Raw genomic sequence first — 23,522 nt, forward strand, 5'->3', positions numbered from 1 at the left:
CACACACACACACACACACACACACACACACACACACACACACACACACACACACAGACACACACCCTCCCCCCCCTCCCGCCTCCTCTGCAGGCGGGAGCGCTGCAGAGCCCGTACCTCTGGTCCCTCCTCCACCGAGACGGCGCACAGCTGCTCCACACCCTCGAGGCGACACACCTGCCGCCCGGATGGACGCTGTGAATAGTGTAGCTGTGAGTAGTGTAGCTGTGAATAGGCGCTCCACCTGCCTCCCGGCTGGACGCGCGCGTGGGACGTGTCCAGCCGCGGCTACTATTACGCGCGATCTAGCCGAGATGCAGCCGAGAGGCAGCCGAGAGGCAGCCGAGGTGCAGCCGAGGTGCAGCCGAGGTGCAGCCGAGGTGCAGCCGAGGTGCAGCCGAGGTGCAGCCGAGAGGCAGCCGAGAGGCAGCCGAGAGGCAGCCGAGAGACCGCCGAGAGGCAGCCGAGGTGCAGCCGAGGTGCAGCCGAGGTGCAGCCGAGGTGCAGCCGAGGTGCAGCCGAGGTGCAGCCGAGGTGCAGCCGAGGTGCAGCCGAGGTGCAGCCGAGGTGCAGCCGAGGGGCAGCCGAGGGGCAGCCGAGAGGCAGCCGAGAGGCAGCCGAGGTGCAGCCGAGAGACAGCCGAGAGGCAGCCGAGGTGTCGAGCGCGGCTACTGCTATGCGCGCCGCTGTGTCGCACCTTCGCGCAAGGGGAGGGCTGCTGGAGACGCATCCGTGAGAGGCGCTTCTGTGAGAGGCGTCAGGCGCACCCTGCAAGCGGCGCGGCGCAGTGGGACCCGCCGGCGGCCAAGGAGGGGGAGGAGGGGGAGGAGGCGGAGGGGGCGGAGGGGGCGGAGGGGGCGGAGGAGGGGGGGGCGGAGGGGGGGGCGGAGGGGGCGGAGGAGGGGGCGGAGGGGGCGGAGGGGGGGGCGGCGGGGGCGGAGGGGGGGGCGCCCGTCGTCTCGGACGCGGAGTGGGTGAGGCGTGCGACGGCGAGGGCTGCGATGCACCCGGAGCGTCGAGCGGCGCTGCAGCAGCAGCAGCAGCAGCAGCAGCAGCAGCAGCAGCAGCAGCAGCAGCAGCAGAGCTTGCCCACCCCCTCCTCTTCGGGCGGCGCTTCTTCTTCCTCTGGTGGCGCTGCGTCGGGCGCGGCGTCGGGCGGGGCGGCGGCGGAGCGCTCGGCTAGCGGCTCCTGCGGAAGGGGGTCGCCGCAGAAGTGGGGCCCACCCCTGACCCTTCTCGGACACTTCCTGCAGGCGAGCCCTGCTGGCGGAGGCCCTGCTGGCGGAGGCGCTGCTGGCGGAGGCGCTGCTGGCGGAGGCGCGGCCCCTTCTGAGCGGGGAGAGAAGGGCCCGCGCCAGCCTCTCACGGGCGCGGGTGGGCTGTCCCGCGCCTGGGGAGAGAGAGAGGGGGAGAGAGAGAGGGGGAGAGGGAGAGGGAGAGGGGGGGGAGAGGAAGAGAGGGCGGTCTCGCGCGCAGGCGAGGAGGAGGGCGGAGCCGCGGCGGAGCGGGGTGCGGCGAGCAGTGCTGCGAGCAGGCCAGAGCAGCTGTTCTGAGGGGGCTGGGGGACTGCTGATGTCACTTGTTCTCACCGTCCTCAGCACTCGAGCAGGCCGAAGAAGCGACAAGCCCTCGACAAGCCCAGCTCGAGCCGCGCCGCAAAGGGGAGCGCTGCCAAGCGAATGGTGCGCCGCCGCACGCTCCCCACCACAGCTCCGCCTCTCTCGCGGCCTCTCTCGCCGCTGGTGCGCGTCGCGCTTCCGGCTCGCGGCAAGCGGGCGTTTGGGTGGCGCTCGTTTGCGGCGCGGCGGAGGAGGAGGGCGGTGGCGGGGGCTCTTCTCCCGCCCCGCACCTCTCTCCCGCCCCGCACCTCTCTCCACCCTTGGGCTGCGTCCTCTTCTTTGGGCGCGTGCGGGCTTGCGCGAGAGTGATGCCGGGCGGGGGCAAGGGAGGGCGGGAGAGGGGCGTGGAGGAAGGCTGGCGCTCGAGGGGAGGGGCAAGGGGCCGGGGCAGGCCGCCTCCAGGGAGGCTTCCCGCCTCCTCCCTTTCCGACGGAGGGAAGGCTTGACGGGGGCTCCGCGGTGCTCCCCCGGGAGATCACTCCCCCGGGAGGTGCTCCCCCCCTCTCTCTCTCGCAGCTACGCGCAGGAGGAGGCGTGCTCGTCCCGGCGCGGACGCGTCGCAAGCGCGCGCCCGACCGCTCGGCGCCGGTGCCTCTCGCGGGGGCGGTAGAGGGTCGGCCCGCGGCTAGAGAGGTGCCTCCAGGACTGCCGCCTGATCTGCTCCCCCCCCCCCCCCCTCCCTCCCTCCTGTGCCGTGTCAGGGGAACCTCGTGCAGCGCTGGAACGCGGCACGCGCCGAGGCGGAGGCGGAGGAGGAGGCAGAGGCGGAGGAGGCGAGACGCGACGCGAGGCCAAGATCCATCGCTGAGCTCGAGGCAGAGAGGCGACTCCCCCCTCCCCCCCCTCCCGCCGCCCTCACACCGGCCGCACACTGCCGGCACTGAGGTGCACACTGAGGTGCCTCTCTGCCCCACCGCCGCCAAGGCACGCGCGGCTGGAGGAGTGGCGCGGCTCGCTCACCGAAGAGGAGCGCGCAGGCAACTCCAACTTCGCGCCCGTCAAGGGCGACTGGCGCGCGCGCGTTGCAGGCAGGCGCGGCGCCGGCGGCGCTAACGACTAAGGCGAGGAGGCCGCGCTCTTATTGAAGCACCGCTCTTATTGAAGCACCGCGCGTGGAGTATAAGACTGAGAGAGGGCGAGCGGCGCGTACGTTTGTCTACGCGAGCTTAGCGGGGAGCGCGACTACTTCGTGCTTGCGGACATTGACACTGTTGCGGTGTCATGGTGGGTGTTCGCAGCCGGGCGGGGTGGCCTTCCTTTGTTTTTGCTTCATGTACGTCTACTGGAGTGCTTAGTGGTACGGTGCTCGTATAAAACGGAACGGAAAAAGTACAATTGTATCGAACCCTACCTCCGTACGCCGTAACGTACGCACGTTGTCCGTTGTGTCCCTGGCGCGGGTGTGTCCCTCTGGCGGGTGTGTCTGTGTGTGGGGCGCGGTCCCCGGGAGAGTGGGAGGATATTAAAAATTGTATGTATGTACAAAGAGAGAGGATTTAGGTTTGGGGCAGAGCGAGTGGGCGAACTTTTCCGCGGTCGTGCTTTTCGGCGGTCGTGGAGGTCGTGGAAGTCGTGGAGTGGCGAGTCACGCTCGGGCGGACAGCACTGATGCCGTCGCCGGACGCGGCGGCGAGGCACACGGGCGCCGGTGTGGCGCGTCGGCAGGCCCACCACGAGCGGATGCGCGACGAGCGCGCTCGGGAAGCGGCCGCGGGCGACGCGGAGCTTCCGCCGGAGGACGACGCGGTCGAGATGGCGAGCGCCGCCCACGTGCTGGACAGCGTGGCGGAGGTGGGCCCGAACTACACGCTGCTGCGCAGCAAGGAGACGAAGGCGAAGCGGCGGAAGCGACAGCGCGAGGATGCCAGGGCGGCGCTCGACGGCCACACTGTCCTGTCCACCGGATCGCGCCTCGAGATATTCTGCGACAGCGAGCGGTGGTACCCTGCGACCGTCATGGCGCGGGAGGAGGACGGGGACGGGACGGATCGTGCACGAGATCGAGTACGACGGCTACTCGGGTCGGCGGTGGTGGCACATGCTGGACGACGAGCGGTGGCGCGCCGTCCCAGAGCAGGCCGGCGCGGGCGCAGGCGGCGCTGCTGCAGACGGGGATGGGGATGCGGCGATGGACCGCGCGGACGGCGAGCATGGCGCCCGTGCCGCGGGCGCCGCCGAGGCGGCCGAGGTGCGGCCGGCGCCGCCTCCTGTGCGCCGCGGTGTGCGGCGCAGCGCGCTGGCGGACGCCCTCGAGGCGGAGAGGATGACGAGCAGCAGGACGAGGCTGCGCGTGGCGATGAGCGGCCGATGCTAGCGCCCCACGGGCCGGCGCTGTCGGCGCACCTTCGGGTCGTGCGCCTGCGGCTGCGCGAGTTCCTGGCGGCGCAGGCCGCGGCGGGGAAGAGCGTGCCGATGCAGCGGACGGCTCTCGGTCTGCACCCGACGATGCGGTGGACGATCCGCTTCGGCAAGTGGCTGGCGACGACGCGAATCACCGCGCCGAGGGCGAGCCGGTGGCACGCGACCGAGCGGGGCGACGCGCGGGACGAGGAGCCGACGGTGCGCACGGGTCGCGGCGAGAACACGATCTACGTCGCGCTGCAGCACATGAAGAACCACGTGTGGCGCGTAGGAGGTGGTGGATGATGGTGGTAGTGTGAGGTGGTGTGGGTTGTGTGATAGAATGGAGGTGAGTTGAAATGGATGGGAGAGGTGGTGTGGGATGTGGGATGGGTGAGTTGTCGTGCGGCAGCAACGGTCGGCAGGCCCTCCGCCGTACCGAGGCGGTGCCCGGTGCCGAACCTGTCGGACCTTGAGACCCAGCGTTGTATCACACCGCAGCTGCGAGGGCCAACCAACTCCAAGGGATTCGTAAAAACTATAATATGGGGGCGGGCGGACCACCTGCCTGCAGCCTGGGCTCCGTGTTACCCATCTCCTAGTAGTCGTTATTTTTGATTCGTACTGACGTATACGTACTCTTAGATCTCTTGCATGTGCACACATGCACACATGCGCACATGCATGCACAGATACAGCTTTACATATCTATGTATCATCTCGTCTCAATTCCTGCCCCGCAGTGCATCGACGTCTCTGGAGCGTGTCGTTCCTCATCCTCCGCCGCTCTCGCATACAGCGGCCGTATAGCGAGCGAGCAGCACGAGCACTCGAGCGTCTGCGCGACCGGCGAGGGGGCAATGAGCTGCGCGCGAGCTGCGCGGAGCGGGGCAGCGGCACCGCGCCTCGATGCCGGCGCAGAGCATCTGCTCCGTCAGCTCAAAGGCGGCGCCGCACCGGCAGGCGTAGCTCCAAACGCCTTGCCCGTCGCTCCCCTCGGCGTAATCCATCTACTTGCACATAGAGCGCTCAACAGGGTGCCGGCATGCCACCGGGGCAGGAGGGGCGCCGGCACCTCCCCCAGGTCGACCGGCGCCGCGCGGGCCCGCACGCGAGCCGCCGCGGCCTCGTCCGCGCGGAGCGACGCGTCATACAGTCGCCGCGCCTCGGGATCGCGCACCTAGCAGAAGCGCCTCGCCTCACGACACGGCACCCGCGTCGTGCCGTGGCCAGAACGGTGTGGCCGCACCGCCTCCCACGCCTCCTGCAGCGCCACAAAATCGACGCTGGCCGCTCGAGACAACGAGCCGGCCGCGCGGTCGGGGTGCTGCTCGCGCGCCAGCCGGTGGTACGCACGCCGCAGCTGCGCCGGCGCAACTCGGGCTGTCAGAGGGCTTCGGCTTCGGCTGGCACGAGCTTGGCTGGAGGAGGGCGTGCGCACCTCGTCGCTGCTCGCGTCACGCGGCACGCCCAGCAGCTCGTACGCCGTCGCCATGCGACCTCGCGCTCCACTCAGGCCCTGGGTCAGCGCCGTCGATGGCCGCGAGGCTCTCTCTCGCTCCGCGGTGTTCTTTTTTCGGTTCTTAGGTTGCTCGGAGATAGCCGCGCCGCGGCTATGTAGGTTATCCTTCAACGTGAGGAGAGGTGGACAGCAAGCAAAAAATACGCGATCCAAATGGGATGCTAGCATGAGCCCGATGCGTCGCAGTGCTCTTGCGTTTCGGCGGTAGTGATCTGATCACCCGAACAAACAAACCCGAATACCATGCCCGCATCAATGTTGGTGGGCAAAGCCCGCCGCCGACCGAACCAGGTATTGATCTTGGCTCGGTAGGGGAGATCTAGCTTTAGCACATAGTCTACATACATACATAGTCACCTGGGTACTGGGTAAGTCCACGGTGGCGACACCACAACATAGGGGCATACACAATGTGTAGGGCACGGAAAGAAAGTTCACGTGGTGGCGGCCCACGCACGAGAGTCGGCGGCCAGGCGTGGAGCGCGGGTGAGGCGAGCCACCTTATCGGGGTCGAAAAAGGCGTGATGTCCTTCCCATGATGAGCGCCGAAGTGTCCATGTGTCCATCGGCAGCAGCGTCGCGACCGGAGCTGTCGGCAGCTCACAGAGGCGACAACAAAATTACAGTGGGTTGCGGGCATTAAGAAAACAGAATTTGGCGGCACGCCGCCGTTTCTAAGCCTTTCCACAGCGGCCCTCACCCACCCCACGCCGTGGTTTCTTAGCTCCGGCCGGCACTCAGGCCAGAGCCGGCCCCCTAAGGATTTTAGGTAAGAGGTAAGCTGCTAGCTGCGGTCCGCGAGGGCGATGCCAGAGAGTCTGCCGCCGAGTCGGCTCTCTGGATGACGGGAAGACGCACACACGCCTCCATCTCCACTCCACTCAGAACACCGTAGACTTGGAAAGTGACAAGTGCGCGCGCCGCAGGCGAAGAGAAATTTTGAGCTGGGGCCGCTCCCGTTCACACGAGACTCGTGTCTGGCTGGCCTTTTCTCGGGGCCGCGCCTGCGGCGCGCCGTGGTTTCTTAGATTTTTGCGGAAATCTCTTGGTAGGGGTTCTTAATGCGACGTTTTCTTAATGCCCGCAACCCACTGTAAGGACACGACGAAGCCCCCTCGCTCGCAAGTAAACGTGAACGACATTTATTTGGTCTGTGCCCGGAATGGGTAGGCTAGGTGCACGAATGGGAACCGGAAAAGAAAGAAAGAAAGAAAGAATTTAAACAACAGAACTCTCTCTCACAGAAAGAAAGAAAGAAAACGGACAAGCCAAGGGAGGAATGGGAACCGGAAAAAGCTGAAAAAGGCGGGAAAGGGGGCGCGCCGGGGCCCGCGCTTTTTACCAGTGGCACAATGGCGACCCACGGCTCCGGCTCGGCGTTTCCCACTGCCGCTTTGGTCTGCGCCATGCGTGCAGAGGCCACGAGGCTCGGCATCGATCCCGACCTTGGCGAGCCTGACATGCTGGCGGAGAGCTTTGCGGGCGATCTCGGCCGCGCTTTCCTGAACGCCTTTCGCGCGGCTGGCGGCAGCACGCCTGAAGGCGAGGCCCGGGGAATAATCCACCGCACGAACTACTACGACGCCGCAATGTTGCAGGCTGTCCAGAGCGGGTGCACGCAGCTCTTGCTTCTCGGCTCGGGGCTCGACACGCGCGCATGGCGCCTCCCACTGGGTGAGGGCGTGACCGTGTTTGAGGTTGACGTGGCTTGCGCACATGAGTTCAAGCGCGAGCGGCTCGCAGAAATCGAGCAGGAGCAACCTATCCGCGATGGCACGACCGAGTCCCACGCAAAGAAGCTCGCGCACCTGCGGGGTGCGAAGTGCAAGCGGGTTGAGGTGGACGCCGACTTGAGTGAGGCCAGGTGGGGGAGGCTCGTGGCAGATGCCGGTTTCGACATGGAAAGGCCAGCTTTCATCCTCGCAGAGGGGCTACTTATGTACCTGCCGGACAAGGACGTGACCGAGGGCCTTTTCAAGCAGGTTCGCGGGCTCATGGCACCAGGCTCGTGGTTCATGGGGTGCGCGTTTGTCAGTGGTTTGGGCTGCGCGGACGCCGCGGACAACGGTGTGATGATGAAGTTCGGCTGTGCGTGGACGTTCAAGTTTGAGAGCGCAGACGAGGTGCGCGACGCGCTGGAGGCGACGGGCTTTGGCTCAGTGACGTTGAAGCAGGCCCAAATCTTCTTTGACCAAGGAGCGGGCTTGGTTCAGACCAGCTCTCCTGGCTACCAGTACTTCAGCGCGCGACGCGACACGGAGGCGTGAGGGTAGGAGGCGTGAGGTTAGGAGGAAGGAGGCCAGTGTCATGGAGTCTTCTACCGTGGGATAGACCCGCCCGACCAGTCCAAGCGGAAGTGAATCCGACCAGCCGCTCGTCGTCAGTGGCGGAGTTCGACGGCCGCGTGGCGCTGCACAGCGGCTCGACGGGCGGCGTGCGTTTTTTCTTGCCGTGCCACCAGATGTGCCGTCGCCTCCTGTCACACCCCACACCCTCTGCAACCCGCGGGGAAACACGGTTACGAATCGGGAGGCCAGGGAGGGGCGCAGAGCGGCCCGTGCCGAGATGCGACTTACAAGGGTCCCGGACCACGAGACTCGGCTTTTCTTACCCCCGACATTACTCCGTGATGCGCTCCCCGCTCCCGTTCCCCGCCTGCGCCGCCCCTCATCGCGTCTCGCACGCACTTGAAGTTTCGACGGCAGGATTTCTCTTTTGTTGTAAAATTCTCTTTTGTGTGAGAGGTTCTCGAGGTTCTCGAGGTGGATATCCTTTGGCCGCGTTGGGTAGCGAGGATTGGTGTAACCCGAGCCACGGAGGCGTGTTTTCTGACGGCCGACCGTCAGTGCACGGAGTTGCCCCTTCTCCGACTGCCCCGGCTAGTTCCCGAGGTCGCGCGGGGCTGACCCCTGTGTCCCCCGGGACCTAGCGCGGGTGGGTTGGAGGGGGGCTCGCTGCAGGGAAGGGCTGTGTAAGAAGCCGATCCCCGTAGTCTGCCCCGCTCCTCCCCATCGGGCCGCATGAGCGGCCACGCCTCGCAGATTCGTTTTCGTGCCTGGGTCAGGCGCGCGGGGCATCCCCCGGGTCGCTCGACCAGCGATCCGAAGAGTGGCCGCTATGCGAGGGGAAGAGCGGGGGCCCCGACGCCTCAGTCCGGCCCTCCGAGGGGGGAAGGGAATTGCGGGGTCCCCACGGGCGCCTCTCTTCGGCCCTCCCGAGGGGGGAGGGGAGCAAGGGGGTGGGGGGATCGGGGCGGGGGGGAGGGGTCTCGCTCTCGGGTTTCGTGAGGCTAAACTTGCCTTTCGGGGAGGGGCCTCAGGAAAGGCGCGCATGCAGCCCTACGTCTTCCCCTCCTCCCTCGAGGCAGCGAGTAGGCAGCGAGTAGTTGTAAAATTCTCTTTTGAGCTAGCCTTCGACGTTATGACAACAAACGCCAGGCGGACACACAATGACACATCGCGGCTCTCGGGCCCGCACACACCGCCACCCCCGTGCGCGTTCGCAGGGCCTAACACGGGTCTCCGAGGGATAGTTCCGAGAGAGATGAAACCAACGAAATAAGTCTTCTTTCTAGTTCCGTGTACCGGGTTTCCCCTTGACTGCAGAACGCCCCCTCTCCCTACTCGGAGCTAGGACACGGGTCTCCGTCCACGAGGGATAGTCCGCGCTTTGGGTTTCCCCTAGCAGCGGAGCGCACCCTCTACTCGGAGCTAGTAAACGCGAGAAACGCAGAAAGAAAGAAAGAAAACAGACACCCCAAGGGAGGGATGGGACATGGGAGGACGCTCTGCCAGGACAAGGTCCCCACCTGCACGAGCAGGATCTTGTAAGGACGATCAGGGACACAGGGGAACCTACGGGAGTGGTGAGCGGCTCTGCGCCTCCGAAGAAAGAACAGGTTCTGGAAATTCTTCCGGTGCTTCCTGGCAGGCTTCCTGGCAGCGCGCTTGTACACTTGTTCACCTGGAAGGGGTCGCCAGGGCTAGCCCCGGCAAGAGCCGTGACCTGCATCTGACCGAGCCGCCCGTCGAGCCGCTGCCGCCCCTCCGCCGCCTCGGGCTCGGCTCGCTCCGCACGAGACAAAATCGAGATTTTGCGAGATCGCAGATGCGGTTCGGGACGTTCTTTTTGTGAGCTGCTCGTGTGTTCTAAGCATGTAAGAGGATGCATGGAGAGCAAAAAGGCGTGGACACGGGCTACTCTGGCCAACCCCACATCTCCCGTCCCGACCCCTAGCCCCCCTCTCTGATAGGACAACGGGAACAATCGTGACTCGGTATACCTCGCGAGAGTCATTCGAAATCGGAGTCCGAGGCGGTGGGCCGGGCGGCATCGTCTCGCCTCCTCGCAGGGCCTCCGGGGTCCGCATGCTCAAGTCCGGAGAGCTCTCGACGCTTGCCACGTGAGCAGTAGCAGACCGCGCTCTCCCTCTCGCGTCGCGACGCGACGTCCGACGCGGCGCGCCTCATTTAGTTGCACGCCGCAGCATTTGTTGCACTTCCCTGTAACACGATCACGTTGGCGACTTCATCTACTTTGCTGTGAACGTGAGAGTGTATTGAGATGGGCGCATTGATTGGAACATCGCGGCCCGCCCGCGATGGGCGATGGCACCGATCAGACAGGAGAACGAGACAGATGTTTTCAAGTGAAAAGGAGTGTTTTTGCATGAACGGCCCCCTGCACGGGGTTGTGCGAATGATGAACAGCGCCTTTTTTGACCGAGCGAGCCATGCTGTCGGACTCGGTCATCGACCTCGACGAGAATTTTCTCGCGGTGCTGATCGTCTACTTCGGACCGCTTCCGCCGTGGCTGCCGCTCACTCTCGCGTCGATGGCGGCGAACCCGACCGTCTCCTTTTCGGTCGTCGGCGACGCGCCGCCGCCATATACCGGCCTGCCGCCGAACGTGCGCTTCGAGACGGTCGGCTGGGTCGAGATGCAGGCGAGGCTCGGCGCGCTCAGCGGGCGGCGGGTGTCGTACACGCGGCAGTACAAGGCCAACGACATCAAGCCGCTCCTCCCAGAGCTGTACCCGCACCTGCTCGCTGGGCGCTCCTGGTGGGCGTGGAGCGACCTCGACGTGGTGTACGGCGATCTGCGCGCTCACATGGCACTGGCGCTGCGCGCGCCCGCGTGCTGCGCCGGGCGCGAGCTCCAGTGCTCCAAGCGGCTGCGGCGCGACCGCCGCTCGCCGTGCTTCAACTCGTCGCGTGCTCCGCCCGGCCGGTCGGCAGACACGTGGCGCGACGCGCGTGCGTGCCCGTGCACGGCAGGCGAGCGCGTGACGGCGGTGAGCCCGCTCTACCCCAACCCTTGGCGCAAAAAGTGCTGGGGCCCGTTCACGGCCTTCCGCGTGGAGGGCGGCGCCTCCGCCGCCGGCGCGCGACCGCCCGCCACCACCACCTCTCTCTTCCGGCGGGCGCCCAAGTGGCGGCAAATCGTCGGCACAGCCGAGTACGCACACTTTGATGAGTGGTGGGGGCCGCTCTCGGCGCGCGGCTTCGAGACGATGGGCGACGTGATGACTCGCCTCTCCGACGCGGGCGAACTCGTCATGTCGCGCGCGCTCCTCCCGTTCGCCGAGGCGAAGAGCTGCGCCGACGTCGAGTGCACCTTCTGCCCGTGCGGCGCGCTGCGCTTCGAGCTGCGCGGCGGCAAGCTGCTCGTCAACGAGCGCGAGGCGATGCTGCTCCACCTCTGCACTCCAGTCGGAGCATGATCTTGGAACAAAGGTTGCCCCACTGCTACTGCTGCTAGGCGATGCTGCTCCACCTCTCCGAGTCGAAGCCCGCGTGGCGCGAGCACGCGCGCCGCCACCCGCTGCCGCCGTGGCGCGCCGGCGCGCAGCCCGAGTGCGTGCGCGTGAGCGGCCTCGGAGCGTTCGCGCCCGACGACGCGCTTGGCGCCGTCGGCGCGCTGCTACGCCGGCGCACGGCGCTGCGCCGCCACCGGCCGCTCTCGGAGAAGGCGGCGCCGCACCTTCTCTACGGCGACGCCGCGCTCGCGCTGCCCGGCGCCGAGCGCCTCAACGTTTCCGTCGGCGAGTGCGCAGAGAGCGCCTTTGACGACAGCGGCGACGTGAGCGGCGGCGGCGGCGGCGGCGGCGGCGGCGGCGGCGGCGCACCGCCCGCCGCGGGTAGATGGCACTCGCGCGCGCTTCTAGGAACCTTCTAGGAACCTTCTAGGAACCTTCTAGAAACCTTCTAGGTGCGATGGCACTCGCGCGCGCTCGGCGCGACTTTGAAGCGCTCGCCGCGCGGTACGCGGCGGCGGTGGCGGCCGAGCTCGCGCACTCGCTTCGGTGGATCTGCGCGTGGGCGCGGCTCGCGGCTGTCTACCGCTCCCTCGTCTCGCGCGTCGAGCCGGGCCACCCCGCCGCGGCCAAGCTGCCAGGGCTCAACGGCAACCGGCGCGTGCGCACGCCGCTGTGGGCGGGAGAGCGCCTCGGCTGGTGGCGGCAGAGCCCAACGTGGGCGGTGCACGACTGGGGCGGGAGGGCCGACGACCGGCCTAGCGACCGGCCGCCCGACGCCGGCGGCGAGCACCGCGCGTGCCTTTGCTCGGCGCCGCCGGCGCCAGCGGGCTCGTGCTTGGCGGAGGGCGGAGCGCACTCGTGCGCGCGGCCGCTCGACGCACGGGGCGCGCCGATTGGGCAGCCGTGCCTCGGCAAGCGCGTCGACGGCCGGCCGAGCTGTGGCGAGCGGTGCGGCGCGGCGGAGCTGCTCGACGAGCTGCTCGACGGCTATTTCGCGCTGCTCAACCGGCAGGCGGTGCTCGCCATCCGCTCGCAGCGGTGGCGCTGCTCGTGGCTGTACAAGCTGCGCGCATGCTGGACAGCGGAGGGGCTCGCCACCCACGCCGACCCCGAGCGGCCGCTGCCGCCGTCGAGCGGCGCGGCGTGCGCGAGCGTGCTCCCCCCACAGGACGAGGGGCGGCTCGGGTGGGGCAGCGCGAACCCCGCCAACCTGACGAGGGGAGAGTTGGACTCCCTCCTCTACCGGTGGCGTTGCTGGTGATGGAGAGAGAGTGTGTGTGTGTGTATAAGTCTTACCCAGACGAGTATCTCGAATGGGAATGCCCCCCCAAATAACAATTCATCCCAAATAACAATTTTTTATTTCCCGGCCCCCGCCCCCAATGCCCAAAAACCCAGCATCAGCAAATGAATTTATATTTTTTAACGGTCTCGCAAGACTCATTGGAAAGCTCAGAGCCTCGACACGCGCAGCTACTCTACGTACGCTCGATTTTCTACTATACACACGTACGGCAGTCTGGCGACGGGGACAAACGAATACGATCCGCGCGGGCGACGAATTCCGGTAATTCGCCCTCCCGAAATAGGTAGAGTAATCGCCCCCATGCCATCCCACAGCCGTCGTCTGACGTTTGTGGCTAATGTGTCGCGCGCCCGCCTTCCCTTCACAAGAGCGGCGAGTCGGATCGGCGCTCGGTGGGCCCAAGAGTACAGCAATGCCGAGCTGGTTCACGTCGTGCAGTGGATTCCGTCGCCTGCGCCGTCGAGCAGCGGGATCGGGTAGGGCAGCAGCACGCGCGTGAGCAGCCACGGCGGCGGCGGGAGGAGCGCGAGCTCCGCCGCGCCGCACGCCTCGCGCGCCCGCCCGACCACGCACGAGACGAGCCCGTCCGCCGCCTCGTCGAGACTCACCTGCGGCGGGCGGCGGCGGGCGTGCGCGCGCGACGCGGGCCTCTTCCGCCGCGCCTCTGCAGCGGGGCGAGCCTTCTCCCCCGCGTGCGCGCGCCACTGCGTGGGCGTGCCGAGGCCGGGCGGGAGAGGGGTGTACTCGAGGGAGAAGGGCTCGCCGCGCCTGCAGGAGGGTTCGGAGAAGGGTCAGAGAAGGTTCGTGTCGACTCGAGGGGGAGGAGGGATCGCAGCGCCGCCGCGCGAGCGCGAGGGAGCGGCGGAGCTCGTAGGCGGGTATGACGTACGCGGGGTCGGACGAGTCCTAGGACCGCCACCGCGCGCCTCAAGAGACGAGCCGCGGCCGAACGAGCGGCTGCTCGGCGCGCGCCGTGGCGCCCGCTGCGGCGGCGGCGGCGTGCAGCGCGGTCTTGTCGTGGTCGTAGCTTCGCTCGTAGTAGTTCCTCGCGGCGTAGAACTCAAAGTAGCGGCCGCTCGCGTTGGCGGAGGAGAGGAGCTCTCTCGCGCGCAGAGGAAGCTTGTCTGTCATCTCGGCGCCGCCCACCTACACGGCCGTCCCCCGAGCCTCTGCTCGGAGCCCTACCGGAGCCCGCCCGTCCGCTCGGCGCCGCGAGCGAGAGCAAGACGGACCTGTTCACAATGGGAGGGCGTGAGCAGAGGCGCTGTCCACACTCCTCCGATGGGAAGGCGGACGGACGAGTTCGTCGCGTCGATGCGGACGAGCCCTCCGCCAAAGGCGTCGGACAGCCACGCCGGTGCGGCAGCGGCGCTGCTTTGCTCCGCGAGGGCGGTCTGCAGCAGCCCCGTGGGGACGAGGAGGTGGTTCGAGCCGCCTGTCGGCAGACGGGTGCGGTTTGGCCGTGGAGGGGAGAGTGAGGACGAGGAAGCGCGTCGCCGTAGTTCTTGACGTTGCCGTACATCGTCGAGCTCGCCATCATCTGCAGCCCGAGCACGGGGCCGAGGAAGCCGTACGCGGCGGCGGCGGCGGCGGCGGCGCCGGTGAGGTCGGTGGCGTGGGCGAGCGCGAAGCGGAGAGGGAAGCGCGGCGCCCAGAGGCAGAGGAGCGCCACGCCGAGGCCGCAGCACGGTAGCGTGGCTGAGGGGAGGGCCGCGGGCGGAACGGCGACGAGCGCGACGAAGGTGGCCTAGCAGGGGGTGTGGGGGGGGGGGGGGGGGGGGACTACGCTGGCTGGGCTGGAGCAGTTGGGCTGGAGTCGGGCTGGGGTGGCTGTGCTGGAGTAGGGCCGGAGTAGTCGGGCTGGAGTAGTCGGCTCGCCATCTTGGCGACAGCGTGCGGCTGCTCCTCGAGGCGGAGGTGTCCGTATGCGCCCGAGGCACCGCCACCGCCACCGCCTGCCGGCGCGGCGATCGAGAGGAAGTAGAAGAGGGCGAGGGCGAGGAAGATGCCGCCGTGCGCGTCGAGCGAGCCGTGGATGGCGACCATCACGCCTGGCGGGGAGGTACTTTATCCTTGTCTTTCTTTCAGCCCGCATTTTCGACATCACGACCGCACCGCCGGCTTGTTGACCACACTCCATACGGGTGGCCGAGGGGTGGCCGAGGTGTGGCCGAGGTGTGGCCGAGGTGTGGCCGAGGTGTGGCCGAGGGGTGGCCGGAGTGTGGCCGAGGGGTGGCCGAGGTGTGGCCGAGGTGTGGCCGGAGTGTGGCCGAGGAACAGCCGCACGCCCGTGGTGACGGCGACGAGCGCGGTGGCGCCGACGGCCCGCGGAGCGAAGCCGACGCCGCGGCGGAGAGTTGCCGATGCGCCGGCGGCGGCGGCGGGGAGGAAGATGATTTGTCGCGCGCACATGGCGATGGAGAAGCCGCCGGCGTAGGTGGCTGGCATCAGGTTGATGGTCTGGTGGAAGACGAGGGCGAGCAGGACGCCTAGTGAGTCGTCATGAACGAGGAGTCCGTCATTCGGTCAGTCATGAGGAGGTCTGGTGGAAGATGAGGGCGAGCAGCAGCCGGAGGGGGGCGGGACGGGGGCGTGCAGGGAGAGGGGGAGGAGAGGGGGGCGAGGCGGGGAGGAGGGGTTGGAGAGGAGGGTTGGAGAGGGAGGGTTGCCGTGGCGTGGCTGCAGGAGCAGCAGGGCCGGCACTGCGAACTCGATGCCGGCGACGAGGGCGGGCGCCGCGTGCAGCATGAGCCCGCTCAGGGTGGCGAGGGGCGGGAAGAGGGGCTCGAGGCCGGAGAGGAGCTCCTATCGACTGAGGCGTGGCTGGTGAAGGAATGGCTCATTCCGAGGGGCTCGAGGCAAGAGAGGAGCTCCTATTCCGTGGCGTGGCTGGGGGTACGGGGCTGGAGCGGCGGGGAGGAGCGGCTCGCGGCGAGAGGAGCAGTTCCGACATGAGGACTGTCGAGCACGAGTAGTGGCCGTCGTACCTGCCGGGAAGGATTAGAGCTTCCAACAGGCGGCCGCATCTCGGCTGCATCTCGTCTGCATCTCGTCTGCATCTCGCACCACGAGGAAGTGAGCTTCCAAAAGGCGGCCGAGAAGTAGAGGACGACTAGCTGCGCGCGCATCGCCGGGAGGAACTTGCGAGCCGTCTCCGCCATCGAGGAGGATGTGGCGGCGGCGAGCACGAAGGGGGCCTCCATCAGCGCGCACCAGCACATATAGTCCCACACCGCCTAGCAGGAGGCGCTCGAGCGACGGCTCAGAGACGGACCCTCTCTGGTCTGCGGACATGCAAGTCCGGCCCGGCCGGCATCCGGTCGGCCCATCCGACGACGTTGACGAGGTGCGCGAGAAGGAGGAGCCGCCGGCCGGGGAAGAGCAGGCAGGCCAGCGCGAGCGGCAGTCGTACGAGCCAGTCGTAGTCAAAGTGGGCGCGCAGGCAGGCGCCTGGCCCGGTCTGGCAGCTCTCGTCGATCATGCCTGCTCGGAAGGAGGAGGAGTGAGAGCAGCCGCGGAAGCTCGTCGCGCCGCACTGGTTGTGTCGAGAACAATGACCCGTCCTAGGAGGCGCGAGCAGGGCAGGCGGGCGGAGCGCACGGTGATCCATAGCTCCCGCAAGCGCAAAGGCCTGGTCGGCGAACGGCGCGAGCTGGTGCAGGCACCAGAAGCGTGCGTATGTGGCGAGGGCCGCGTGCTGCTGCGCGTCAGATTGCATGTCGGTGCCAGCGTGCGGAGCAGGAGCCGGAGCTGCAGGGCGAGTCGGCTGCACGAAAGAGTTTTTTCTGATTTTTTCTTTTCCCCCTGGATGCTCGGCTCCTGTTTCTTGTGCTTCCTTTTTTTCCCACAGCTGCCGTGCGGGGCCTCACTGGAGTGTTCAGGGTCAGGGCAGGAGGGGCGCCGCATGTCTGGATGCTCGGCTCGCTGCTGTCGACGGCGAGCTTGCCGCATGGCGAGGCCCTCCAGCAGCTTCGCGTTTGGCTGCAGATCGTGAACGTGCTCCTCCTGCTCCACCTCCTCCGACGGCTCTCTTCCCTCGCAACGCTGCTCAAGGCGCTGCCTCGCTCCGGCTCCGACGCCACCGCCGCCGCCGTCACCGCCGCCGCCGCCGCCGCCGCCGCCGCCGGCGAGCACCTGGTCCCGCGCGTGCACCTTCGTTCGGTGCCGCCGCTCCCGCTGCAAGACGCAGATCAACGGGAGGCACTCGCAGCGCTTCGTGAGACTGTGCGCAAGAGCGTGGCGCGTGCAGGGATCTCGCTGGGTGAGGACGAGGAGGCGGTGCTGGACGACGACCTGGCCTGCTGCCGCTACCTGGTGGCGCGCGGCTGGGCCGTCCCTCCTGCTGCTGACATGCTGCACGCCGCCTTGCTGTGGCGGGTGCGCCGTTCGCCTCCGGGCCCGCTCTGCGACCTCGACTCGGCCGACGGCGCCTTTCTGCGGCTCGAGGGCGGCCGGGGCAAGGTCTACGTTCCGGACGGAGTGGACTGCCATGGGAGAGGCGTGCTCGTGCTCGACAACTCGGTGCAGCGCTCCGGCTCCTCGCTGCAGGCCTCGATGCGCTACTTCGCCTTTTGCATCCAGCTCGCGCTGCGGCAGGCGGAGCTCGCGCGCGCGCGTGGCGGTGGCGAGGGAGGGGCGCCTGCGCCCGGGCTGCAGGCCCCGCCGCCGGACAAGCTGCTGATCGTCATCAAGCTGCACCGCTTCTCGCTGCTCAACTCGCCGCCGCCCTCGCACGCCAAGGAGACGCTCGAGATGCTCATGAACCACTTCCCCGAGTCTGCGGGCCTCGCCGTCGCCTGCCCACGTCGGGCGTCCTCGCCCTTGCCCCGAGGCGTGTCGAGCCTCTCTCTAGGCCACATCATCGTCTACCGACCGCCGCGCGTGTTCTCCGGCCTGTGGGCCTTCTCCGCGAAGCTCATCGACGCGAAGATGCGCTCCAAGGTCCACTTCATCTCCGGATCCGTGGCCGACGGCTCCGCCAACGATGCGCTGATGCGGCGGCTGGCGGGCGACGGCTGGAAGCAGCTCTGCGGCTGCGAGCAGCCCTTCGTCTCTCCTGGCTGCACCGAGGGCTTCGAGCCGGACTCGTACTGGCGCGGCGTCGTGCAGCGCGATCGCGCGTGGAGCGCACTCCGCGGGCCGAAGCCGACGAAGGGGAGCACGTGACTGCCTTCCTCCTCTGGGGTCACCGTGCGCCCCCCACCCTAGATCGTATACGTTTTGCTCTCGTCGCGGGTTGCGCATGCACGCCGCTCCGTGGCTCTCTCTGACCTCTGTCCGTCTACATAGACAGCTGTATCAGCTCCTTACCGCCTACGTTTACGTCGACGTTCGGACCGGCGTAAAGCCGTAGGGAGGAGGCCGTACGGTAAAAAGTGTACGGGGAGGTGGCAAGGTGGGGCTGGGCCCTAGAGGGTGTGGAGGGTGGGTTGAACGAAATCCGGGGACGCGACCCACTAGCCACTTCGCCACAGACGGTCCCGCGCCTCGCCGCTATGACGGCCGCACGACCGCAGCTCGTGTGCGTGCGGCCGTCTTTGTCCGGAGTGAATACTCAAACGCGCTCGTCGGTGACGGTGTCCCCGGATTTCGCCGCGCTCGGCGAACCTCGACAGCGCCGCTTCGGTGGCATGCATCAAGCTGCTGTACGGCCCCGGCATCGCCTTCCCAGGCTTAGCTAGACTGAGAGATATTGTGGACATGGTTGGTCTCTACAATATATACACTGACACTGGACCTCCCAGAGCTCGTCCCGGTCCGTCACGGCCATCCTCGGCCTCCGGAGGGCCCCCGGCCGCGGCGCGGTGCGGCGGAGTCACAAATCCAACGGCAGCAGAGCACCCGGGACGCGGTCGGGCGATCTAAGGCCCAGTGAGGCGTATGCATTGCCCATCCAGGACTATCACCTGGACCTATCAACAGGGGCTGGAGCCGAGCAGGAGGGCCCGGCGCACAACCCCTTGTTCAACTCACCCTCCACACCCCGTAAAAAGCGGTGTATCACGATCCGCGGAGAATCTTGAATCTCCAACACATTCCTCATTCGATTACGATTTTCGTATTTACTTATTTTTTCTCTTGATGTCGAGAGAGCTCGCACGTTGCCTCCTGCTCCTCTCGTTCGTACGGGGGGTCTCGTTCGTTCTTTTTACAGCTAGGAGCCCTGCCACAAGGCGCGGAGCGTGGGCCTGCCCGCTGCGCTCTCTCAGACGTCTCTCCTCTCTCTCACTTTTTCCTCTCTTGGACTCAGAGTCTTACCGCACGCCTCTGCCGCTCCCGCTCTGCGAGACTGCCGGCCGCGGACCTCGCAGGTAGCCGCCGCTGGAGTGCCTGCAGCCCGGCGCGTGCAGCACCTGCGCCTCGCTCGGGTCGTCCAGCTGCCCGCCGCACCTACCGGCACGCGAGGCGAGTGGCGAGTCGCAGGCCCGGTCTCGAGGTCTCGAGGTCTCGAGGTCTCGAGGCCGAGGCCGTGCCCACCAGGCCGTGCGCACCAGAGCGGTTGCGCGGACTCGACGGCACAGCTCTCGCAGGGGCGGCGACTGGCTCCTCTAAGACCGGCTCCTCTAAGACTGGCTCCTCTAAGACCGGCTCCTCTAAGACTGGCTCCTCTAAGACCGGCTCCTCTAAGACTGGCTCCTCTAAGACTGGCTCCTCTAGGGCGGCACAGCGGCAGCGGTGACGGCGCACCTCTCGCAGCACGAGGGGCAGCGGCGGCGATTGAGCGGCACCTCGCCGCAGCCGCCGAGGCAGACCTGCGCACGCGCGGCGGGGGGTGTGGGGCGCGGCGGCGTGGGCAGAGAGGGGCGGCGGGGCGGGGACGGCCGAGCTGCGCCTCAGCCCCCGCAGCAGCCGGCGGTGGCACGGAGGCGAGCGGCGCCGGCCAGGCGGCTCTAGAGAGCGCCTGAAAGGGGGAGGGGGGGAGGGGGGGGTGCATCCAGGGACGAGTGGGGAGGAGGCGTGGGTCTGTGGCGGCGGCCGGGGGGAGGGGGGGGGGGGGGGGTCGTCAGTGCCGGCGCAGACTCGACCCGCGGCTTGGCGTGGTGGGGCTCGGCGTGGTTGCCGCTCGTCAGCTGGTGGCCGCTCGTAAGCTCGGCGCCCGCCGCAGTCCTTCCAGCCGCAGGCTTTGGCAGCTGGCGAGGGGCGCGGAAGCCGCCGGCGCGCGGTGCGCTGTTCGCTGTCGTTGGCGGGCGGTGCCCAGGCCTGCGAGCGTGCGCCGGGAGGGCTGCTGTCACGCGAGGTCCGCGTCGCGCCGCTGTAGCGGTGCCCGGCCCTCGCCTCGCGGCCCGGAGGGAGGCGTCAGTCGGTGCGAGAGGCCGCCGGTGGGACTGAGCCGCGCCGAGCTCCCCACCGCCGGCCTGTGCGGGCGCCATCGGCACCGTCGACGAGGCTGCGCTCGGTGCGGCTGCGGCAGCCGCAGCGCCTGCCTGTGCGGCCGACGGCGCGCCCACACTCCGCCGAGGCCGCTTGAAGGCGCCCGGGCCCGACGGCCGATGCATGGCGTAAACCGGGGGCGGAGCCGCGCCGATCGCGCCGCAGGCGACCGGCGTGGCCGCCACGGCCGCCGCCGCCGTCGCAAAGCCGTCGCTGGTGGCGGCGGCGGCGGCAGGCTCGAAGCAGCTGCCCGACGGGCCGTCGACGCTCTTCAGCCACTCCTGGGCACGCGCCTCGCCGGCCGTGGAGATTGCGATCTTGCCGCCGGCCGCGGTGGCGAAGAGGCCCATATAAATTTTGAGACGGGCGGTGGCCGGAGCCGCCCGGCGCCCACCCCGGCGATTGCCCGGCGAAGCGGTGAAGCGGAGCGCGGAAGAATTTTATAACCATACCGCCTTAATTTTATAGTCGAGCGGGGGCGGGGGCGGGGGCGGGGGCGGGGGCGCGCAGCGCGCGGCGCGCGCGTGCGGGCAACAGAGGGTAGGGGTGGGGAAGACGGCAAGGAGGGGGCGGCGGCGGCGGCGGCGGCAGCGCGCGCGCGGCGCGCGCGACGGAGGGGCGGAGCAGCGACCGCTGGCGCGGTCGCTGCTCCGTCTGTGCCAGGGACGCGCGCTCTGCGCCGCTGCACAGAGCGCGTGTCCGGCAAGGGGGGGCAAGCGTGGCGGCGCGGGACGCGCGGCGGCGGCGGCGAGCAGCCGAGCGCTCCGTGCGCGGTGAGGCGGCCGGGCGAGGGCGGCGGGTGACGGGGCAAGGGATCAGCCCACACCCGGCCGTCGCTTTTTGAGTGAAGCGCGAGCGCGGAAGAATTTTACCGCGTTCTGACTGTGGATAGGCCAACGTTGGTGCACTTGGTTTGTCTTTTCTTTCTTTCTTTCTAGGCTGATGGCCGCTTCTGTTGCTGGTATTCAAATCGCATCTTAAAGAAACACGAAGAAAAGAAGCCTGCGTCCGCCATACGCAGGCATATTACAAACAAGCGAAACTCGAATTGCGGAGGGCAAAATAAAAGAAAACTTCGGGGCGGGAGGCTCCGGCCACTTTCCGCAACGAGAGTGGACCTGAGCAACGACATGACAGGGCGGGATATGCTCGCAGTGGGAGTCAGAAATGTGGTCCTTGCGCGAGGAATGCTCGATAAACTCGAGGGACCAAAATACGCGGAGAGGAGAGCGGACGGACTCCGCCAGAGTTACGCAGAAAGGCGAGAGAAGCAGCGAGAGCAAGGCAGACGGCAGCGGCGTCTCAGAACGAGGCCGAGGAGAGCGATGAGTCAGGGGAAGAGACAGCAGGAGAGAGAACGACGAGAGTGGGAAGAACGCGAGGTGGCATGAAGGTCGCTGCGAGAATTGGTGAGAAACTGCGGAGAGAGATAGGAAGTGGTAGACGCCCGAGGGTGTGGGCGACGGCTAGCACCACACTCCTCTCCTTAAAATCCATGTGTGGTGGCGGTGTGCCGTCCTCCCATCCCTCCCTTGGCCTACGTGCTTTGCGCCTTTCTTTTACTTCCCGCTCGACAGCCGCTCAGCGCGCTCGCCGCCATTGACCTAATCTGATACGCAACTGCCGGCATGAGGCTCGTGAAAAATGTCGCGGGCGTCGACGGTCTCCACATCGCGCTCGACGCCTTTGGCGAAGCCGCCGAGCGGCGCCTCTTCGAGTCTCAGCGCATCCACGCGCCGCAGGAATCGCACGGACCAAACAGCGATGCGGACGGTCGACGTGCCGGTCGGTGCCACCGCCCGCTGCCCGACGACGTCGACCTGTTTCGTGTATGCAACTTGGTCGGCGACTGCGGCCTCTATCCCGGCTACGTCACGCCCGACTACGTATACGCCATCACCTACCCTCCAAAAGCCGCCTTCAACAAGCACCTGGATTCGAGATACCGGTGGGGAGAGACTGTGGTCGGCGTCACGCTGGGGCAGGCCGGCACAGTCTACTTTGAGCCAAACACACAGGCGATCAAGGCTGCAGGCCCCCCCGCCGCCGCGCCGCCCGACGCCGGCGAGGCTGGCGGGGCCGACGCCTTCCGCGTGCGGATCAAGCACTATGACGAATCGGGATCGTTTGCCATCGAGCTGGAGCTGCCCCGCCGCTCCGTGTACGTCATGAGCGGCGAGGCGCGCACGCTGTGGAAGCACGGCATCCGGCAACAGAAGCCTGGCTCCCTGCCACCGCCACCGCCGTGGAATCCCTACAACATGCGGCGCGCGCTGACGCTTCGCGCGACAAAGGCGTTCAGCGACGCATGCCTGCAGGAGCGGCTGCGGCAGGCGACGGACGAGGCCGAGCGCGCCGCTCTCCGGCGGCGCATCGCCGCGCAGGACAAGTTCCGGCCCCAGAGCAGCGCTGCGAGACTGAACGATCGCGACCTCGCCGAGCTGCGAGAGGAGGGCGAGCGGATGAGGCGGCACGTCGCGACGCAGCGGCACCGGCACGCTCGCTTCCCGCCGTCGGAGCTCCACTTCCCCCTGCCCGAGAGCGTGGCGTGCGGTGTGAGGGCGGCCGCAGACTCATGGCCGCCGAACGGGGGCTTGCGCCTCGGCGGCGCCGCCTCGCCGCTCGGGTCCGTGGCACTCGCCATCGAGGAGGAGGAGCTGCAGGAGGCGATCCGCGCATCGCTCCGTGCTGCAGGAGCGCCCGTCGCAACGGAGCCCGGCTCGAGCGCCGGCGGCGGCGGCGGCGGGGAGGGCGATCCGATAGAGTTGGACACGTCGGATGAGGAAGCGCCTTTGACGGCGGCGGCGGCGGCGGCGGGATCGGCTGCGGCTGAGACGGCTGGAACGCCAGGCCCACCCGCGGCAGCGGCGGCGGCAGCGGCGGCGGCAGGGACCAAGCGCGCGCTCGAGGCAAGACGCGCGGCTGAGGAGGACGGCGACGGGGAGGAGGAGCTTCGCCGCATGCGCGAGGCGCGGCTGGCGCGCCTCGGAGGGGCCTGAGCAGCTGGGCCTGAGGGTCGGCTCAAGCGCCAGCACGTCGACGACACGTCGAGAATTGGGGGCGCGGCGTGCGTGGACATGGCATGCTCATGTGCTTGGGCGATGCGAAGCGTGGAATGGCTGAGACGGGGCCTCGGCTCACCGCGGCTACGCTGCATGCAATGCCTGCGGTCTCGGAAGAACTCACCTCGTTCGCCGCCGAAGAGACGCTGTGAAGTGATGCGGTATGCTACTGCAGAGATTACGTTTTTCCTGCACACGGTACTCTGACATCTGACTGGTAATCGAAGTGTGTGTGGCGCGCTGGCCATGCACCTCTGCACGGGCCTCCCCCCCCCCGTGTTCGGGTTCGCCCAAACGTTGCTCCCGCGCGCCGCGGCGCCTCGTTGACGTTAGTCTTTTTTACTTGTTGTGCATCTTTTCACGGTCCTCGGTCGCGACGGATGCGACCGGTACTGGATTCTATTATGAGAGTCGTGCATGGTCTAACTACCAATGATCAGCACCGGCTGCACCTTCTGACCTTTTCAGCGGTCGGTCGGCAACTCCACCACAGTTGGCTCGTCCTCGTCCTCGTCGGCCAAGTCCACCTCGATGTCGATTCGGA

The 23,522-nt window shown here is 67.7% G+C and overlaps 10 protein-coding genes across 10 annotated transcripts; 6 read left to right on the forward strand and 4 right to left on the reverse strand.

The window, feature by feature from the left end:
• The first annotated feature begins 929 nt into the window (after window positions 1-929).
• EMIHUDRAFT_440160 (hypothetical protein) lies at window positions 930-1,964 on the forward strand. The gene is made up of 4 exons (XM_005790676.1): window positions 930-1,178; window positions 1,254-1,317; window positions 1,477-1,534; window positions 1,610-1,964. Exons 1-4 carry the CDS (start codon window positions 1,002-1,004, stop codon window positions 1,926-1,928), a joined length of 618 nt encoding a protein of 205 aa, XP_005790733.1. The 5' UTR covers window positions 930-1,001; the 3' UTR covers window positions 1,929-1,964.
• Window positions 1,965-3,227: 1,263 nt separating this feature from the next.
• On the forward strand, window positions 3,228-4,265 carry EMIHUDRAFT_109416 (hypothetical protein; the record flags this gene model as incomplete). Its single annotated transcript, XM_005790677.1, has 2 exons — window positions 3,228-3,609; window positions 3,874-4,265. The coding sequence occupies 2 exons, from the start codon at window positions 3,228-3,230 to the stop codon at window positions 4,263-4,265; spliced, it is 774 nt and encodes a 257-aa protein (XP_005790734.1).
• Window positions 4,266-4,570: 305 nt separating this feature from the next.
• On the reverse strand, window positions 4,571-6,047 carry EMIHUDRAFT_454693 (hypothetical protein; the record flags this gene model as incomplete). The annotated part of the gene is made up of 6 exons (XM_005790678.1): window positions 4,571-4,797; window positions 4,865-4,969; window positions 5,035-5,139; window positions 5,209-5,322; window positions 5,401-5,586; window positions 5,982-6,047. The coding sequence occupies 6 exons, from the start codon at window positions 6,045-6,047 to the stop codon at window positions 4,675-4,677; spliced, it is 699 nt and encodes a 232-aa protein (XP_005790735.1). The 3' UTR covers window positions 4,571-4,674.
• An 894-nt stretch (window positions 6,048-6,941) lies between these two features.
• EMIHUDRAFT_224681 (hypothetical protein) lies at window positions 6,942-7,748 on the forward strand (the record flags this gene model as incomplete). The annotated part of the gene is made up of 1 exon (XM_005790679.1): window positions 6,942-7,748. One exon carries the CDS (start codon window positions 6,942-6,944, stop codon window positions 7,746-7,748), a length of 807 nt encoding a protein of 268 aa, XP_005790736.1.
• Window positions 7,749-10,213: 2,465 nt separating this feature from the next.
• On the forward strand, window positions 10,214-12,500 carry EMIHUDRAFT_109418 (hypothetical protein; the record flags this gene model as incomplete). Its single annotated transcript, XM_005790680.1, has 3 exons — window positions 10,214-11,191; window positions 11,242-11,620; window positions 11,692-12,500. 3 exons carry the CDS (start codon window positions 10,214-10,216, stop codon window positions 12,498-12,500), a joined length of 2,166 nt encoding a protein of 721 aa, XP_005790737.1.
• Window positions 12,501-12,970: 470 nt separating this feature from the next.
• On the reverse strand, window positions 12,971-14,591 carry EMIHUDRAFT_224685 (hypothetical protein; the record flags this gene model as incomplete). Its single annotated transcript, XM_005790681.1, has 3 exons — window positions 12,971-13,138; window positions 13,820-13,980; window positions 14,486-14,591. The coding sequence occupies 3 exons, from the start codon at window positions 14,589-14,591 to the stop codon at window positions 12,971-12,973; spliced, it is 435 nt and encodes a 144-aa protein (XP_005790738.1).
• A 38-nt stretch (window positions 14,592-14,629) lies between these two features.
• Window positions 14,630-16,263, reverse strand: EMIHUDRAFT_454694 (hypothetical protein; the record flags this gene model as incomplete). Its single annotated transcript, XM_005790682.1, has 6 exons — window positions 14,630-14,666; window positions 14,956-15,005; window positions 15,249-15,350; window positions 15,659-15,781; window positions 15,838-16,028; window positions 16,146-16,263. The coding sequence occupies 6 exons, from the start codon at window positions 16,261-16,263 to the stop codon at window positions 14,630-14,632; spliced, it is 621 nt and encodes a 206-aa protein (XP_005790739.1).
• Window positions 16,264-16,457: 194 nt separating this feature from the next.
• On the forward strand, window positions 16,458-17,898 carry EMIHUDRAFT_224687 (hypothetical protein; the record flags this gene model as incomplete). Its single annotated transcript, XM_005790683.1, has 4 exons — window positions 16,458-16,541; window positions 16,779-17,349; window positions 17,398-17,707; window positions 17,835-17,898. The coding sequence occupies 4 exons, from the start codon at window positions 16,458-16,460 to the stop codon at window positions 17,896-17,898; spliced, it is 1,029 nt and encodes a 342-aa protein (XP_005790740.1).
• A 767-nt stretch (window positions 17,899-18,665) lies between these two features.
• Window positions 18,666-20,318, reverse strand: EMIHUDRAFT_440161 (hypothetical protein). Its single transcript, XM_005790684.1, has 5 exons — window positions 19,821-20,318; window positions 19,556-19,745; window positions 19,378-19,446; window positions 19,233-19,297; window positions 18,666-18,935 (listed from the first exon to the last, which is right to left on the reverse strand). Exons 1-5 carry the CDS (start codon window positions 20,264-20,266, stop codon window positions 18,800-18,802), a joined length of 906 nt encoding a protein of 301 aa, XP_005790741.1. The 5' UTR covers window positions 20,267-20,318; the 3' UTR covers window positions 18,666-18,799.
• A 1,226-nt stretch (window positions 20,319-21,544) lies between these two features.
• Window positions 21,545-22,915, forward strand: EMIHUDRAFT_109422 (hypothetical protein; the record flags this gene model as incomplete). The annotated part of the gene is made up of 1 exon (XM_005790685.1): window positions 21,545-22,915. One exon carries the CDS (start codon window positions 21,545-21,547, stop codon window positions 22,913-22,915), a length of 1,371 nt encoding a protein of 456 aa, XP_005790742.1.
• Window positions 22,916-23,522: the final 607 nt, after the last annotated feature.

This window comes from Emiliania huxleyi, assembly GCF_000372725.1.
Source record: "Emiliania huxleyi CCMP1516 chromosome Unknown EMIHUscaffold_119, whole genome shotgun sequence".
Classification (NCBI taxonomy): Eukaryota; Haptophyta; order Isochrysidales; family Noelaerhabdaceae; genus Emiliania; species Emiliania huxleyi.